This window comes from Pristis pectinata, chromosome 2 (genome assembly GCF_009764475.1).
Source record: "Pristis pectinata isolate sPriPec2 chromosome 2, sPriPec2.1.pri, whole genome shotgun sequence".
Taxonomy (NCBI): Eukaryota; Metazoa; Chordata; class Chondrichthyes; order Rhinopristiformes; family Pristidae; genus Pristis; species Pristis pectinata.
The window spans coordinates 85,459,840-85,479,140 of record NC_067406.1 but is presented as its reverse complement, the minus strand read 5'-3'; the positions used below and the strand labels follow the sequence as shown (position 1 = coordinate 85,479,140).

General features: G+C 40.3%; 1 protein-coding gene across 1 annotated transcript in view; it reads left to right on the top strand.

Moving 5' to 3' along the window:
* sdad1 (SDA1 domain containing 1) overlaps positions 1-18,028 on the top strand; it is a 39,138-nt gene extending 21,110 nt beyond the window's left edge. Inside the window, exons 14-22 of the mRNA XM_052039615.1 lie at positions 270-346; positions 1,520-1,617; positions 3,865-3,941; positions 4,563-4,677; positions 6,659-6,753; positions 8,485-8,672; positions 11,194-11,278; positions 13,839-14,000; positions 17,383-18,028. Coding sequence (XP_051895575.1) covers positions 270-346; positions 1,520-1,617; positions 3,865-3,941; positions 4,563-4,677; positions 6,659-6,753; positions 8,485-8,672; positions 11,194-11,278; positions 13,839-14,000; positions 17,383-17,430 — 945 coding nt within the window. The 3' untranslated portion in view covers positions 17,431-18,028. The remainder of the gene's footprint in view (positions 1-269; positions 347-1,519; positions 1,618-3,864; positions 3,942-4,562; positions 4,678-6,658; positions 6,754-8,484; positions 8,673-11,193; positions 11,279-13,838; positions 14,001-17,382) is intronic.
* The last annotated feature ends 1,273 nt before the right edge of the window (positions 18,029-19,301 follow it).

The window sequence follows — 19,301 nt, the reverse complement described above, 5'->3', positions numbered from 1 at the left end:
TTGAGTTTCTGGTCAGTGATCTCCCAAAAAGCTGCTAATTCAGGATGTGGCAAATGTAATGTTATTGAATATCAAAAGCTGGTGGTTAGACTCTCTCTTGTTGAAGATGGTCACTGCCTGAGAAATGTTACTTGCCACATATCAAGTCATGCCTGTTTTTATATGTCCTTGTATGTCCTGATTGGTGGAGAACCTGCATCATCAAATCAATGTTTGTGAGCATTGCTGTAATCAAAAATGTTAATGAAATCTGTTGTTTTATTTTCTAGACTATTCAAATGTTAGTGATGACAATAGCAAACAACTTTGTCACAGACAGAAATTCTGGTGAAGTTATGACTGTTGGGTATGTATAGGTAACGTTAAATTTATTAATTCAGGTAAATACACAATGCAATCAGCTCTGCTTTAGTAAAGAACTTCATGCTAAAGTAACAATGTAATCTATTTTTAAATAAGCTCCTGATAGTGTAGTGAAACTGAATCATCCATATCAAAAGGTCCCAGGTTTGATCTTTGGCTGTCAGCTGGACCGACCTGAAAGCACACTTGGAACATCATGGTTTGTCTCTGGTTCACTTGAGTCAGAGGAAGAGAATCAGTCAGAGCTTCTGGCAGTCCCACAGGCCTGGATGTTAGCTGAGGAAGGACTTGAATTTAGTCTCCAAACTCAAGTAGACCACCCAGGCTTAAGGCTTCAGCTTGATCATTAATAGACCACTTTCGGCAATCACGAACCATCATTTTAATCAAAATGAAAAACACAATGATGCTGGAGGAACTCAGCAGGCCAGGCAGCATCCGTGGAGAAAAGCAGGTGGTCAGTGTTTCGGGTCAGGACTCTTCTTCAGGACTGAAGGTAGGAAAAGGGAAAGGCCAATATATAGGAGGGAAAAAGCAGAGCAGTGATAGGTGGACAAAGGAGGGGAGGCGGGGTGAGCACAAGGTGGTGATAGGTAGATGCAGATGAGAGATAGTGATAGGCAGGTGTGGGGGAGGAGGGGAGAGCAGATCCACTGAGGGATGGGTCAAAGGTAAGGAGAGAAAGGAAGAAAAGGTAGAAAAGAGGAGGTAGGAAAGGAATCATTTTAATCCTCAAGACAATGTTACTTGCAAGACAAAAGCAGCAGCATCTTTTTAAAAAAACAAGCTATTATAAATTTATGCAGCAGAATAATTAAGGGGCATCTAGATCCCTAAAGAGTTGGTAGTTAGACTGTCTCTTGTTGAAGATGGTAATTGCCTGCTGTCAGTGTTACTTGCCATAACAAGCCATGCCAATTATTATATGTCCTTGCGTTAAGCCTTGCTTCAAGTGACAATTTTATCTCTGGCAGTCAGAGCACACCAAGCCCTGATTGGTAGAGAACATACATCATCAAATCGATATTTGTGAGCAGGATTCTGAAGATCACAAAGATTTGATGACATTGCAGACCCACAGGGACTCCAGGTGACCTGGATTAAAAACCTGCAGATCAATGGGCCATTATCCTAAAGCAGATCTTTTCCCAAACAGGATTAATACCATCAAAGAAGTGAGTGCACGATGTCCTCTTGCCATCACAGAAGATCTTCTCCAGGACCTTGCTCAATACAAAACCCACAAAGACAAAAGTAAGTTACCAGAGTTAAGCATTTAATTTTAAAAGAATTATTTTAAAATTATATTACCACTGTCATCAACTCTAGCAAATGGTACATGTACGTTTTTCTTGTGAAGTAGCACTCACTTTGAACACTGTTTTCTCCTTTTGAATGTTTATTTATCACAATCGGTCAAATGTTCAGTACAAATCTCCAGTCTCAAAAATCTGTGTTCCATAGTTACACCTGTGTTTATCTGGGATCAAAGCCATTGCTGATGAAATTAACACCCCACCCATTTGGCAATGACTTTTTATTGTTCTTTTGTAATGAAGACTAAAATCAAAATTTTCAGTAGTAAAAGAAAAAAAAGTAATTTATTACCAAAGATTATTCTTGCTACTATAGCAATGAAAGTCCTTTTCGTTATCAGAGTAGGAATGTTATTGTTGGGTATTATAACACTGGTGCTCATATATTAGTTAGTAAGCAGACACTAAAAATCTTTCTGCTCTTCCTAATATTGTCCCACCTTTAAGGGATGAGTCTTCACACTTGCATATTTAATTTTTTTTTAAGACCGGGGAAGCTGTTCAGTAATTATCACTTACCAGACAGCTTTAAAAACTTGCATAACTCTTGAATGTACCAGCTTTTTCAACTGTTATTAGTGTGGAAGTGGTTCACGGTATCAGCAATTTCTTGCTGAGTCTATTGTGAAACTAGTCCATGTTGTTGATGATTTCAGTGCCAACTTCATCAGCACAGCCAGTGTAGGAGCAGGGCATCTCTGACAGAAATTTCTAGGTTTCCGTATTTTCACTAGGTTTCAGTTGTATTTGCCTTGTACAGGTCCTCCTCAGCTTACAGATGCCTGACTTGTATACAACCCGTACATACGAACGAGCATTTGGCAGACTGGCGGAATGGATTTGCCTACTACTGTAGGGCTGCAGGGATCTTCTGCCATGTGGGAACTTAGTTTGTGGCCACATTTCTGACTTGCAAACTGCTCGGGTTACGAGCAGGTCTTGGGAATGGAACCCTGTCATAACCTGGGGAGGATCTGCAATATTACATCTGATTTTTAAAAAAATAACCTGTTTTGGCCTATTTTTTTTTACTGTACCTTGGAACAAGATCTGTATTCAATCCAAAGTCAGCTGATACATGGGAAGGTTTTCATTAATTGATTAATTAAGGCAGAACATCACAGATGGTACATTTAATATGCTTATCAATTTGAGCTCCTTGGTGCATGGGCTTGTTTGAACCACTGTCTTGTAATTTCACTTTGAGCTGAATTGAAATACAGTGGTGCAAGACTGGCACAACTTTGGGCAATTATTGGCTTTAGACTTTCACTGAGAATTGCAGCTGCCTCACCCTAAATGTGCCCCTCATGATTTTGTATACCTCTGTAAGGTCACCCCTCAGCTTCCTACACTCCAGGGGAAAAACTCCTAGCCTATCCAGCCCCTCCTTACATCCCAAGCCCTCCAGTCCTGGTAAGATCCTTGTAAATCTTTTTTGCACCCTTTCCAGTTTAATGACATCCTTCCTATAGCAGGGTGACCTGTACACAGTACTCAAAAAGTGGCCTTACCCACATCTTGTACAGCTGTAACATGACACTATGCTGTTGGTAGCAATGTGTACAATGACCCCTGGCTACTCACCCTCTTCATTGAGAATGTTCTGCACCATCCATGACCCTGGTACCTGGGAGGTGACATACCATCCTGGAGTCTTGTTCACAGGTACAGAATCCCCTGTTTGTCCCCCTAACTATCGAGATTCCTAACACTGCAGCTCTTCCTGTCTCCAACTTTCCCTGCTGTGTGCATCAGAGTCGGGCATTGTGCCACAGGCCTGGCTGCTGCTACTCTTTGCAAGGCCTTCTCCCCACACCAGTGCCCCACCCCACCACCAACATGATATACTTGATACCGAAGGGAACAACCACAGGGGAATCCTGCACTCTCTGCCTACCCCCTCTCCCTTTCTTGGTGATCCGACTACCTACTGCCTGCATCTTTGGTGTGACCACCTCATTAAAGCTCCAGGCTCTCACTTTTTAAAACAAATGTTACCTGATATCATAAGTTTTCCAGTGAACCTGGTGTGTTTAAAGGGAGAGCAAGGAACAAAACCAAGTGAGTGAAGTTATCAGAGTTTTACTCTCTATATGGAGAGAGTCCATAATTATGTTGATATGATGAAACAAGTATCATTTGCAGAGACCATGCATTTATGAGTTCTTCTCTTACTTCCTAGATGTGATGATGTCTGCCAGATGCTTGATTCAGCTTTTTAGAACAATGAACCCTCAGTTACTGCACAAGAAAGACAGGGTAAGTATTATTACAGTCATTGTATGAATGTGCTGAGATATTCTTCATACGATGCTGTAAATTGTATTTTGGTTCTAAATTTGATATGTGCTGCAGAGTGACTGTATAGGCCAGTAAACGTGCAGCTGCATTTTCTCGATTCTCGGATGGGTCATCTGTGTTGATTTCCTGACGACCCAAAACATTGGTCTGGCACTAGAACGTGAGCTCCTAACTAAAAGTACATCCTAGTTTATGTGATCTGAGGAGATACTTGCTTCTTAAAATAAAAATTGAACCATAGGATTCAAGTTGCAATTTAAAGTGCTCTAGATACTTATAAGGTGTGACGAGTTCCTTATTTATAATGGAATCTTGCTGTTGTGCTCAGTGTGTCTGTCTTTCCCCTGGTCAAAGAAATGTTTCTCCTAAGGAAAGAATGCAGATGTTTGCAGCAGCAAGTCCAAATGAGTGGAGGAGTAAATATTTAAAAAAAAGCACAATCAGACTTCAGAGCATTCAAAGTCTTGATGTTCCAAAAACCCAAAAAAGTCTTGAAACCTCAAAACCTCCAGTATTGCGCTAGCTTAAGGAAAATTTGTTTGAAGTGGCTTCCAAACTGAAGATGCATTTTTGCAATAGGGTAAACCTACAGAAGCCTCAAAAGAAGCCAGATGCCACGAATATGGTGAATTGGATTCTAAAAACTACATCCCAGGAGCGGAAGTGCTGGAAGAGGAGGGAGAAGAGGATGATGGTGAGTCTCCATAATTGCACCCCATGTTTATCAATTGGTGTTAATAGAAACCACACGGTGCCAGCATCACCAACTAGGTAGGGACATGAAGTGCTCTGATCATCAGTATCTCAGTGACTATTGATATTTAGTGAACTTAACTGCAATGTATATATCCACAGATGGGCTGCCTTAGCTAATTCTGTTTCTCTTGAAAATTACAAGTTGTGCATTTGTGAGGAACAAATTTTTATGCACAATTAACAACATTGCATTTATATAGCAACTCTGAATGAAGAGGAATGCCAGGACATTTCATAGAGACATAATCAGGAAAAAAAATGGATAGAGACCATGGGAGAGGAGATAAGAAGGGTAACCAAAAGTTTGGAAGAGGTAGGATTTCAGTAAGAAAGTTAGAAAAGTGGAATGGGGAGAATATATTTGAGGATGAGAATTGATCCAAAAAATAAATAATTGGGTTAAATGAATCCATAGCTTGCAATGTTATAACCAGCATTGGTTAGATAAGAGTGACATCACATGAAAGGAATCATTGAGTGGAACAGTGGAGGAAAGGAGGGGTTGCATATAGTACAATCAGCTGTGTCAAAGGCTGCAGAGAGATTGAGGAGAGAGACTGTACCACACTCAGACAATTTGTTATTTCTCAGTTTGATCAAGGTGTTCGGCAAGGGGAAAACCTAATTGGAGAGAATTGGTCATGGAGTTGCAGCAATGATGTGTGAATTTCTGAGGCGATATGTTCAAGAATTTTAGAAGTGGTGTAAAGGTTAGGATTTTTTGGGATGGTAGCAGTGGTTTTGAAAGTGTTCGATTACCACGCTAGGAAGGAAGAACATTTATTGGAAATAGGAACAAAGGAGCACGGACAATGAGCCTTGAGGAGTGAATGAAGAAAGTAGATGCATTTTCAGGAAAGGAGGGAGGCTGAATAAACATGACCAGGAAGAAGGAGGAGAAGCAACTAAACAACTGGTGTTGGCCATGGTGATTTTCTTGCATTGTTGTTGGAGGTGAGGGCAGTGGAGAGAAGTTCTAGGAGAAATTATTAAAGAAGTATCTGAGGATTAGTTTTGTTCTCCAGAATAATCCCAGAACAATGGGTAGTTTTGGCAGAAAGGACGTACAGTTGTAGATGATGTGCTCCTGTTCTATCTGATCATGGATGTCCAAGCCAGTTGTGAGCACATTCACCTGTAGTCTGAGAGAAATACCAGTGAGAGGGGGCAAAGGCATCAGAGGTGAAATCACTTGAACAGCCAAAATATCACAGTGAGTGAAGGCTCAAAGTGAGGCAGTGACAGGCTCCAAATATAAATGTACATGATTTTGGAATGTATTTTTTTCCATGGACATTCTCTGATGGGAAGTGACCTCTTGTGAAGGTGTAAAACAGTGTGACTAGGACTTCAGTGTGGCAGTGGGTATGTGAAGCAAAATGTGGTTTGTGGGGAACGTAAGGAGTTCTAACCATTAGAAGAGCAGAAGAGAGCAAACGGTGTTGGAAGATGGAGGTCGTAATCTGAGGACAAAACTTTAATCTTGTCGGCAGAGTTCGTATGCCCATTAGAGTCAAGCAATCTTGGGTGATGGGAGAGGGATTGATGGAAAAAAATTGGTTACGTTTAAACATGGATGAGTTGGAGAGGAGAGGAGAGGAAGTCATGGCGACTCTGCCTGTTACCTCAAATGTTCAAGCTTTCTGTTTCTAAATACTGTTTTTACTTGGACCAGGTGTTATACTATGATTTCTGATTGATTGTTGTCTTTCAGAGCCACTGATGTTCACCTACTTTAACTCCCAGCCAAAAAAAAAACAAACCCTTCCTTCCAATCGATCAGCTGTGCGGTGTACTGTTAAATAAAGAGGATGCTTTATCTTAGCCATTTTACTTTATGGCTAGAACGTTCTTTGCGATTGAGGTGTCAGCAATAGTAGCTCTGTCAGTTAAGATTATGAAACATCTTCCAATTCCAGCTGGATGGGAAAGTGCGAGCATGGATGAGGATGAAGATGATGAAGGTTGGATTGATGTTCATCATTCTTCAGATGAAGAGCAGCAGAAAGAGGTGGTAAGTCTGAAGCTTTCCTCATTAACATAATTGATATTTGGAATCATCAAAGTGGCAATGGAGTATCTTTTAATTATTTTTGTTTATGAAGTGGGGCATATATTGCCCATCACTGTGTACCCTTGGGAATATGGTGCTGTTCCTCTGTCTTGACTGAATCCTTGCAGTCTGTGCAGTGGAGACACTGCCACATCACCTGGTTTTTCATTCGATGGTGAGCTTGCTGGGTCATGTCTGTGGGCAGTTAATGGTAGGACATGTTGGTGTGGACGTGGAGTCGCAGAAAGGCCAGACTAGATGAGGACAGCACATTCCCTCCTGGAACTAGTAATTAGTGAGCCATCAGTGGCATTGACATTTTTCTTTTTGAAGGGACATCATGATTCTTGTAGAAATTTGGCATAGTGGCCAAACAAATGCCCACATTCTGGTCAATTCCCATGTTTATATTTGGGTTGGGGCTTCCCACTAAATCACTGTACCAACAAGGTGATCTGTAGGCACCCCCCCCCCCCCCGCCCCTTAATATTCTCTTAACATGCACTGCTGTGCAAGTTCTTTTTTACATTTCCAAATCTCTCTCCCTTCGTCTCATGAGTTATTCACATGTTTTCAGCATTTTCTGATGTATGTTGATTTGATCTAAAAGTGCCTGGTGATAACATGTTGAATATATATTGGAGCATCCAGTCTGTTCCAGTGAGTTCACGAGAATGACCAGTTATCGGTCATTCACGAAAATAAAGGCAGAAATGTCAGAGGTAAGAAATGAGATTTCCTAATGCAGAAAAACAAAATGTTTGGAAGCAAATTCAGAGAATTTGAGCAAAGGAACAGACTGTAAATCCCCAGAGATGTCAAGGGTGAAGACAAAACCATATGCATCACTGATTAATGGCTCCCAAGGGAAAATCTGCCAAGCTCATCTTGTCTGGTGTATGTGTGACTTTCTCTCACAACAACGTGTTTGATTGTTAACTGCCTGCTGATGTGGCCCAAGGCTTGAAAAAAAATTTAAAAGAATGTGCATAGACCACAGGAATTAGGATTGTGTAAATTATAGTGGAGTGACAATAGATAAAACCATCATTGACAGGTTGCTCACTTTATTAGAAAATAAGCCAAAAGAATGTTTTTTAAGTTGTGAGGAATTAGTAAATGTTAGTAAAAAGAAGTTAGTGACACACCAAAATTGTATATCCTGGTAAAATTAGTTATTACAAAAGCAAAGGGTATGTTGGCATTTATTGCAAAGGGGTTGAGCACAAAATTAAGCATGTCTTACTGGAACTATGGTTTATTTATGGCTTCTGTGCCTAACAAAGTATACACTTGCCATGGATTCAGTGCAGTGTAGATACATTATTGGAATTCTGGTGAGAGGATTACACTATGAGAAGAGCAAGTAACATTGGCAGATACTCGCTGGAGTTTAGGAAAGTGAGAAGTGATCTCATTGGGACGTGGATGATTCTGAGGGGGTTTGATGGTGAGAGGATGTTTCCCCTGGCTGGTGTGTCAAAGGATAATTGTACTGTATGTTCAGAGTGATGGGAGGGGGGTGTGGTTGGGGGATGCTGGAAAAACATCGGTGGCCCCTTGGATTCTGAAAGGAGACAAAGTAGGTTCCATTAGGGTTGTTTTTGCGTGATTAACAGTTTTTAAAATAAAGCTCTGGTTCGATGAAATGTTTCTTGGAGATGGTTTCAGTGGAGGTCTGTCTTTTGAAAGGTGGAGAAGGTGAAGAGTATGCCCACAGAAGCACGGAAAGCAAAAGCAGCACTTGTCAGTGCTAGCCGCCTCCTAACACAGGAAGACTTCAAGAAAATCCGACTGGCCCAGATAGCTAAAGAGGTTGACCCTGCCCCTGGCAAAAGTCAGAAGAGGAAAATTGAGGACAGCAGTGATGATGAAAGCAAGTATGTACATTTTTAATTCATAATAATTAATGTGAAAAGTCTCTACACTGAGCACTTAAGTTTTCTTGGTGTAAGCAACATTAGGAAAAAGCTCACTGTTGAGATGAGGCCATAGCATTTCACTTGTTTGTAATAGTTTAAGTTGAACCTTAAACTCCACTACAAAATAACAATGTAAAAACGTGAGAAAAGAAACAGGGTAGGACACATGGCTTCTCAAACCCACTCTGCCATTTGATTAGGTTAAGTTTGATCATCTGTCACAAGGCTGCTTTCCTCCCTGATCTTCATCTCCCCTGATACCCATGCTATCCAAAAATGTGCTGATCTCAGCCTTTGAATATAATCAGTGCCAGAGAGCCCTTTGAGATGGAGTTCTCAAGATTTAGAATCCACACATGAAGAAATTTCTCCTCATTTCAGCCCTATCCTGTGGTCATTCCCCTAGCTGAGGTTCTCGAGAGGAAACATCCTCTCACCATCAGTCCTTCTCAGAATCATCCATGTCTTAGTGAGATCACTTCTCGCTTCTCAACTAATATTTACCAGTTCCTCATCATTGGGGGAAAAAACATTCTTTTCTTTAATTCCTAATAAAATGAACTATCTGCCATTTCTCCACTTGCTTGGCCTGTCTAAATCCCCTTACTGTAAGGGAAAACAAACAAAGCTACGGATGCTGGAATCTGAAACAAAACAGATGCTCTTCCAGCACCTTTTGTTTCTGCTTTAAATCCCTTTACAGACTGTGTGCCTTCCTCACCACTCCCTTTTCCACCCAGCTTTCTATCACCAGCAGACCTGCATTTTTATATCCTGTTTTTTTTCATTGAAATCACTGATGCAAGTTGAGTAGCTAAGTGTCCGAGACTGATGCTTATGGCATCCCTGGTAACAACATGTAAACAGACCTCTCTCCTTTTCCCTTTGACGCCTGCTCCTTCCTCAGCCCTGAAATGACCTTAACCCTGGCACCAGGAAGGCAATAAGCCTTTGGGACTCCTTGTTGGGCTGTGGAGACTGTGTCCCCTGCAGCTAACGAGTACCTTCTAACTGCCCATGCCTGATTGATCTTCTGGACTCAGTGCATGATCACATTTCGTCACCCAGTGAATACATAATACCTGTTGGGCAAGGTCAAAGGCTAAGGCTCCTGCATCACCGTATCTTGGGGGCTCTTGACCTACCTGAACTATGGACATCCTTTTATCCATGATCTACCTCTTTCCAGGATACTGCCTAAACTAAGGGCTGTGACTGCCTAGATCAAGCAATGCAGTGAACTCCCCGCCTTTTCGTGATGCATTGCGAGGTCTTTAACTCAGAAACCAGTGCAACAACTCTGCTGAAAGTGTCTTCACCTTGAAGAGCTCTTTGCTCCAAGGACATCTGGTTCATCTCTACAAATTCCAACAAGTTACAATGACAATGTATCACAGGCTCTACTAAATCTTAACATGCTCAGTTAATTGAGGGTTCTGCTCACTCAATTGTTAGTTTGCTATTAACTAATTTGTTTATACTGTACATTAGCAAGTACATATTACTTAAATTCTTTAATCTGATGTAGGCTTTTATTTTAGAAAAAACACACGTTCTTGCGCTAGTTCAGACTGCCTGAAGTGTTCACATACTTTTGGAGGGGAAGGCAGCAACTCTGCACCAGTTTCGCATGCTGACCAAATTCCTAATTTTATGAACATAAGTAATAGAAGCACTTCTTTGTGCCTGCTCCACCATTCAAAAAGATCACGGCACCAATCCTAGTCCCTCCTTCCCTCCTCCTCCTCCTTCCCTCCCTCCCTCCCTCCTCCCTCCCCTCCCCCAAAATCATCTATCTTCCATTTGCTGTATCCCCTGAGCCTCCATGTCTTTCTTGGATGGAAATTCTAGAAATTCTACCTTTTTAAGTAAAATTTCTTCTCATCTCTCTCCTAAATGGCTGACCCTTATTTTGAGATTGTGATCTTCCCCTCCCTCCCCAGCCAAGGTAAGCGTACCTGCATCTGCCCTGTCAAGCTCAAGAAGAATTTTGTACACACTGGTAAAATTGTACTCTGTTTAAACTTCACTTGAAAAGGAAAATAACAAGGTTATAATGGTGGGTATGCATCTTAATGGTTTAGTACTTGTAAGCAGTATTTTTTTGCTTTTCTTTTGTTGCAACATGTAATCAAAATGACTCAGAAGTGCATTCATCTGATTTGCCTGTAAGGTTGATATTAGGCAAGGGGAATCTGACTCATTTATGTATCGTTGGGTTTTTGGTTCAGTGTGTGATCTGTTCCACAAGACAGCATTATTTTTTGATCCCCGCTGACAGCACTACAGGTTTGGAAACAAGAAACTGCTAATGCTGGGATCTGGAGGGTCTTGACCCAAAGTGTCAAATATTCCTTTGCTTCTACAGATGCTGCTTGACCTGCTGAGTCCCTCCTTCATCTTGTTTTTAGCACTACAGGATTACCCACTTCCAAGCCTTCAGTTTTAATGTGTAACTATAAAATTTTTAAACTTTCAGAGGAGAGCTGCTTTCACTGCGAAATATAGAACGGCTGCATAAAAAACCTAAATCAGATAAAGAAACTCGACTAGCAACTGCCATGGTAAGTAATTGGTGAATATTCTTAGTCAAAGCTGCATTGTAATTTGGTATCTTTGAGGTCTTGCAAAGAACTTATTGCTACACAAAACATTTTTTTGTTTACTGCCTGGGATGGTTCTATATTTAACATTCTGTATGTACATTACTTACAGAATGAAAAATCGATATTGATGCCTTTTGTTCAGTGCACCCACTGTCCCCAAAGCACCCACAGTAGCATTTAGCTAATTTTTAAAAAGCCACATAAAATTAATTGTTAATTTCTTGACCTATTTCTTTGGCTTTTAAGGATTTAATTTCCTTAAGTATTTATGTCAAAAAAATTATTATGTTGTGAGTGAACTTTGCTCAGAATACTAGTACTGCCGTGAAAATCAAGAATTAAGAAAAGCGTGTTTGCATCAAACAAAAATTATACTGTAACCGCATCATGACTATTCCTTGATGTGGAGAGTATGAAAAGCTGTTTTGTCAGAATCTCAAGTTGGCAGAAGCAGAAGGGGCTAGACTTTATAGTACATGCCTATGAAATGGCTGATGATGTTGACCCAGAAAAACAACTGCCGCCAAGGTTTAGGAAGCTTCCTCGATTATGACTTCAGATTGAATTTGCCATTTTCTACAAGGGATCTGTAGCATCCAGCAAAAAGCCAGGCAGCAGGCAGGATGCTCAGCCAATCAAATTGAAAAATATCTCTCAGACAGCAATATGAGTAAAAACTAGGAATTTTAATCGTATTTATTGTACAAAAAAAATGAGGTATGCACATGAGATTAGAAACCTTAAAAATGTAATTTTTACTTAAATCTGGAATATAAATACATTCTGCTGAGAGATTGATTCTATACTTGTAAATTAGTTTTCAGCTTCAGGGAGATTGTTAAGCAATAGTTATGCCTTATTGCAACATTACAACCCATTTAATCTTGATTGACAAGGCTTTTTCTTTGGCTCCTACAAACAAATTACCTTAAACACTAGGTCATGGCAATCAGTGATTTATGTTTTGAGTGTTTTTGAACCATGATATACTATGGCTGAATTTTAAATGGAGTTTGGTTAAAACTGATTTTTTTTCTTCTTGCCCCAAATAAACCAAACGTCTAAAGAGTTGACCACATTTGACAAGTACCTTAAGTAAGATAAGATCTTTATTAGTCACATGTACATCGAAACACACAATGAAATACGTCTTTTTTGCGTAGTGATTTTGGGGGGCAGCCCGCAAGTGTCGCCACGCTTCCGGCGCCAGCATAGCATGCCCATAACTTCCTAACCTGTACGGCTTTGGAACGTGGGAGGAAACCGGAGCACCCGGAGAAAACCCACACAGACACGGAGAGAACATACAAACTCCTTACAGACAGTGGCCGGATGATTTATTGAGATTCCATTGTTTAGCATTTGTCACTTTTGTGACTTGCATGCAGTGTTTCCTGATCACACTTCATTGTGTCCACATCTCAGTTTCATTCCTTTTTTATAACTGTTGCCTCTTCTCTCCCAATGGTGGTAATTAATTTCTGATTACAGTTTCATTGATTAATTTCTGATTACAGTTTCATTGGTGATGAAAGCTCTCTGGTACTTTTTAAAAGAAAATTAGGCATCATTGTGTGAAGCTACACTTGCGGATTTTTCTTCGACAGTGCTTTGCAATTTTTTTAAAAATCCATATTTTAAGCAAACCTGTTTTTTTTAAAGTTCCTGCTAATTTATGCTTCTTGCTATTCTTTGTAGGCTGTTACAATCTGTCACTACTTATTTCATCATAATTCTTTCTAATCTGTATCAAATTGCCATTTTCCTGGAACGTAGAAGTTTACTGCACAGTTGGAGGCTTTTCGCCCTGTTTTGGCTCCAATGAAAAATCCCTAAAACTTCAACGCCATCCCCATCCCCTCATCATCTCTGACACATCCCATCTTGGCAGGGTTTGTAGCTAGCCATTAGAAAAAGGCAGCTGGCCAATTTGTTTTTCTGCTTCCTCAGCTGCTTTCACTAAGCACAGCAAATGCAAATGACCAAACATGTCCATGTGGTTAAATAAGTGATCTAAATAGTTTTGAAAGTGTTCATTGTTTTGGACACCATGGCTCTAGTTATGTTCTAATTTGTTATTAATGAGAAGACCTTGAGATTGTGCTTTATAAATAATATATATATCTTCATTTTCACAGCTTTAATCTTCTGTTTACTGACAACAGACAGAACACTCAAATAGCAACAGTCAATGGAAACTGTTTCTATTGCCCAGATTATATATTGGCTAATTAATGCTAGCGACTGATTAAAATGTGCTACAATAGCATTTTGCTCCATTAACAATTCTAAGGTAGCAAATCCATGGTGCCCACCATGAGAATGTGTGCAACCTATCTTTAGGAAAAGTTGTAGCCAGTGATTTCATTGCCAGACCTCAAACCATAACTTTGGCAAAAATGTTATCACTACAACTTCAGAGATGTGTGAGGTGAATGGCCTTTCTCTCATGATTATGTTGTTTTGTTCTCTTCTTTGTCTGATTCACTTTTTTTTTTGGTTTAAAACAATCTGCCAGGCTGGAAAATCTGAAAGAAATGAGTTTGTGAGAAAGAGAACCAAGTTGAATCCATTTGCAAGCACAACTAACCAGGACAAGAAAAAGAAAAAGAATTTTATGATGATGAGATACAGCCGTAATGTGAGATCAAAAGGCAAACGTTCCTTCAGGGAAAAACAGGTAATTAACTATTCTTTAGTTAAATATATATATTTAAAAGAAATAAAATGCTGTGGAAATGCATAGCAAGGGAGGGAACATATTTCCAAGAGAAAAGACAGGAAATACAACTCATCCACACAAAGGATTGCTCAGGAGCTGGTTAATAGTGCATGTGGCATTAGGATGCAGGTATAACTGCTGGTTGTTTACTTGCATAAATGGTGTGTAGAAAAACCATTTACTATCACCTGTGTGCATTTATTTCATCTGTTTGTTACACATGAAAAGAAGCTTATTTGTCAGATTAATATCTGGTTAAGTGCAGTATTGATAGTTTTAAGGATAGATACAGAGTAAAGATCTAACTTTATCATCATATTGTTTAGAATAGTATTTGAGAATGATGACACTTGCATGAAAGGGACCAGGGTAATACATTGGTGGGGGGACTGATTTTGAGGGATTAGAGAAAGAACTGGGGGGAAAATAAAATGAGCAGCAATATTGGCAAACAGTGATGAAGGACACTGGGAAGCGCATAAAACGGTGCATGACAGACCCCAGGAAATAACAAACTAAACACCAATGAAGCAGCATAAATAAGAGAAGAGTAAGAAGGGAACATACACAAAGTACATTCACACAGAGAAGAGGAAAGTGAGTGAGAATTCAAGGAGACTTAAAGACAAAATATTATAGTAGGGAGAGAACTGAACAGTGGAAAGGTTATGCTAAAATGAAGTTGAGTCTTGCTTGGCCACAGTTGGAGTTCAGTTTGCAGTTGTGGTGTATTGTGTAAAGTAATACAGAGGAAGTGCAAAATGGATTTGCAACAATTTACAGGAATTCAAGTATCAGGTTTCAATGTTAGGGGGAAAAAAATGCATCGGTCGATTCTTTCTCCTCTTGAAAAGTGAAGGCTGATACATGGCCCAACAGCAGGTCCTTGTCCAGTTGTGGTTTCCAGAGATTCACTTCTGCAAACTGAACTCCAACTGTGGCCAAGCAAGACTCAACCTAATTTCAGCATAACCTTTCCACTGTTCAGTTCTCTCCCTCTTATAATATTTTGTCTTCAAGTCTCTTTTGGATTCTCACTCACTTTCCTCTTTTGTGTGAATGTACTTTGTGTATGTTCCCTTCTCAAGCACTCTCTGGTGCTCTAGCTTCATAATTTCAGCAGACATGTATTGGGGAGCCATGATATTCAGCTCGCAGTATCCTGACCTTGTCATCTGCATAATTCTCATAAGTTTTAGGTGATAATAATCCTAAATTAATTCCATGGATGACAGTGAATTGCAGGTGTGAAGGTGAAAGCATCAGCTATTGGGCAGGCTGGGAAGATAATTTTTCATTCAACGTTAAGATAACAAGCTGCTGTGCTTTTCTGTACCTGAGCTGCAAAATGTTACTCGCCCATTACAATCAACTTGAAATGTAACCAAAAACAAATCACAGCAAGTTTTCATCTGAATATTCTCCTGGATCAGGCCATTCACTCTGGTGCAAAATACTGAAAAGTAGTGTATTTGTTAACTGGTAAGAGAATGGGTAGTGTTGATGTACAAAGGGACCTGGATGTCCTTGTGTACAGACACCAAAGGCTAATATGCAGGTGTAGCAAGTGATTTAAGAGTGCAAAACGTATGTTGGCCTTTATTACAAGAGCATTAGGTTACCACAGTAAAGAATTGCTTAGGGCCTTGCAAAAATACATCTGGGAATTGTCAATAAAAGATGTACTTGCATTGAGGGAGTGCAGCAAAGGTTCAATAGGCTGGTCGCAGGGATGGCTGATTTGCCACATGAGGATTGATGCAGTAGACTGGAAAACAAAAAAGAAACTGCAGCTGCTAGAAATCTGAATGAAAACAGGAAAAAGCTGGAGACGCTCAGCACGTCAGGCAGCATCTGTGGAAAGGAGCAAAAGGGTTAACATTTCAAGTTGATGACCATTCACCATTGCTTTTTAAGCAATATTTGTTTGCTGTGTTTCCCTGAATGAAACTGTGAAAGAAGAAATCAACATTTCAACTTAATGGTGCTAAAAAGTGGTAAACTGCAGTGATGATGTAAAGAATCACTGCAGTTTACCACTTTTCCCAAATTTTTGTTGTGCTGCTCAGTGTTGTAACTGGTAGAGCATTTACAACACTTTGGTGGGGAGGGGAAGGGAGTGAAAGTAGGGAAAGGGGGGAAGAAACGTCAGCCTCATCCCAAGTGAACACCTTGCAAGCACATACTTGTAATGTGAAAAGGTTACACGACCTGTCCTGGAAGGACTCGTCAACAGTTCAGAAAATTTATTCAGGAGCTGGAAGTTGGAGACTAATCCAATGGCTCCTCATGCAACTGTATTGCAAGGTGATAATCAGCCAGTAATGACTTGGATACCTTTTGTGGAACTATTGGAGGTTATCATTGTTTTCCTTAAAGAGAAATCCTACCTACATGTTTGAGGAGCAATGAGCAAGATCTGACTCTTACCAATATTGTAGGGCACCCATACATCCAATAAGATTATATCTGACACTTGTGAAGTCACATGTGTTTAGTGAGGAAGTGATGGAAACCTTCCTTCTCCTGTCTTTGCTATCTGTAATAAAGTGATTTGGTGGAAAGGACACCCCACTTGATTGGTGAATAATGGTCTTGTATGTTCTTGCATCAATAATTGTGAAATGATGTGTTTAAGTTTGTCATTTGAACATAAGCAACGTGCCTTTCTTAGGACAGCAACCTCCAGCTGGTGTTTTTAACCTCCAAATATTCTGGTTGCTGCTTTGATTTGGTTCCTAAAGGATCTATTTATTTATTTGTTCACGGGATGTGTGAGTCACTGGCAATGCTGATATTTATTTCTCCATCCCTAATTGCCATTGAACTGAGCAGACAGTTAAGAGTCATCATCGTGGGTGGGTCTTGAGTCACGTGGAGCAGACCAGGTAAGGTTGACTGATTTTGCTCAGTTCTGATGTGGGGTCTTGACCCAGAATGTCAACTTGTTCCTTTTGCCTCCACAGATGTTGCTTGACCCACTGAGTTCTTCCAACATTCTGGTTTTTTTTTGTTAATGTGACAGGTTTCCTCCCCTGAAGGGCATTAGTGAACCAGATGTTGTTTTTTCATGTATCTCTAAGTCATGCATGCATCAACAGGTATGAATGAGTTGGGCATGCGTGAACTATTTCAATCACTGGCTTTTGAAAATAATTTTTTACAAACTTGGAAGTTTAGAAACTTGCACTCAATTTAATTTTTCAGAATCTTTGCCAAGGATAAGGTGCAGAAAATGTTTTAAAATGTAACATTTTATTATGTTGTTCAAAATCTTGGAGGGGGAAGATTTATTGTTTCTGGAATGTCTGTAGACTCAAGTTCTGTTTTCTTTTAACAGATTGCTTTGCGGGATGCTCTCTTAAAGAGAAAGAAACAGTTGAAATGAGTCCAAGAACTTTGCAACAGTTATGAAATTTTATTCTTCCTTATCAAAACGAGGATGTAATAACAACGAAAACCCACAGAAACCAAGTATTGCAGCCACGAAGACATCACTATACATGCAACCCCGCATTACAGAGGGTTTGCGTTCCGAGAAGCTGGTCCGTATCGCAATTTTCCATAACGTGAAGCTGCGTATGTGTCAAGAAATATGAATTGAAAAGAAACATTGTTTATTTATTTACTTTTTTCCCACAAATTCTGTGAGAGCGAATTTTATTTTGGAAGTGATCTGTGAACTCTAAGGGTGAATTTCTGTTACTCGAACGACTGTAATGCAGGGATCGTCTGTATTCTTGTTAACATCTTTTATACAGTAATTGATCTTTTAAAAAAAATGCCAAATCACTACTCATTGTATTCTTTTTCTGTATCTCCATTTGCAAAAGAAATGAAGCTTAAGAGTAGGTTGTGTACAGACAGAAGGTGCTGATGGAGGCAGTGGACTTTCTGGACTCTCAAGCTGTTGGATGGAGGCTCCCTTTCACCTTGATGTTCCAGTGTAACACAAGTTTGGAGCAATAAATCTAGTTTCCAGCCAATACTTGGATGGAGCTCTGTTTGGCATGAGTTAAGCAGTCACATTCGGGGAGACCATATGTTGATGAAATTGTCACACTGATGAGGCTTCATGCTGCCCTGAGGTTACAAATGAGTCATAGAACCATACAGCAGGGAAACAGGCCTTTCTGGCCGCCACATCCACACTGACCAGTGGGCATCCATCTGTATTAATCTCATGTTCCAGCACTTGGCCCAGAGCCCAGGAGCCCAGGCGATTCAAGTTCTCATCTAGACGCTTCTTAAATGCTGTCAGTGACTCCGCTTCCACCCCTCTGACAGGCAGTGTATTCTAGGTACTCTCTGGGTGAAAAAGGTCTCTTCAAATCTCCTCTAAATCTCTTGCACCTTTGCATAAATCGATGTCCTCTAGTTTTATCTGTCTCTGATAAGGAAAAAACTTTCCTGCAGTCTACCCTGTCCACACCCCTCATAATTTCATATACCTCAATCGTATCCCCTCTTCCTCCGTTCCTGGGAAAACACACTGAGCTTCTCCAGTCTCTCATCTTTACTAAAATGCATCATCCCAGCTACCATCCTAGTGAGTCTCCCCTGTACCCTCTCCAGCACTATCCCATTTTCTCTATATTGATCTGACCAGAACTGCATGCAGTACTCAAGTTGAGGTCTGACCCAATGTTTTGTAAAGTTGAGAGTATAACCTCCCTGCTCTTGTACTCAGTTGAAGGCCAGTATCCCATATGCTGCCTTAACCACATTATCTCCCTGCCCTAACACATTTAAGGATCATTGAACGTTCACACCAAGGTCCTTCTGTTCCTGAATACTCCCTAGAACACTACCACTCATGGTGTATGTCCTAACCTCATTAGTACTCCTAAAATGCGACATCTCATATTTATCAGGGTTAAACTCCATCTGCTATTTCTCAGCCAGTTTCACCAACACATGGATATCTCTCTGAAGCCTAAGACTACCCACCACACTATCAACAAGTCCACCAATCTTTGTGTCATCTGCAAAATTACTGATCATGCCTCCCACATCCAAATCATTCACGTATATTACAAACAGCAAAGGTCCCAGCACCGATCCAGGTAGAACACTACCAGACACAGGCATCCGATCACAAAAACTACCATCACTTTGTCTCCTATTGCCAATTTAATTTTGAATCTAATTTGTCAAATTGCCCTGGATCCCATGGGCCCTAACCTTCTGAGCCAATCTGCCATGTGGGACCTTGTCAGAGGCCTTACTGAAATCCATGAGTTGAAAGAACTTAAGCCT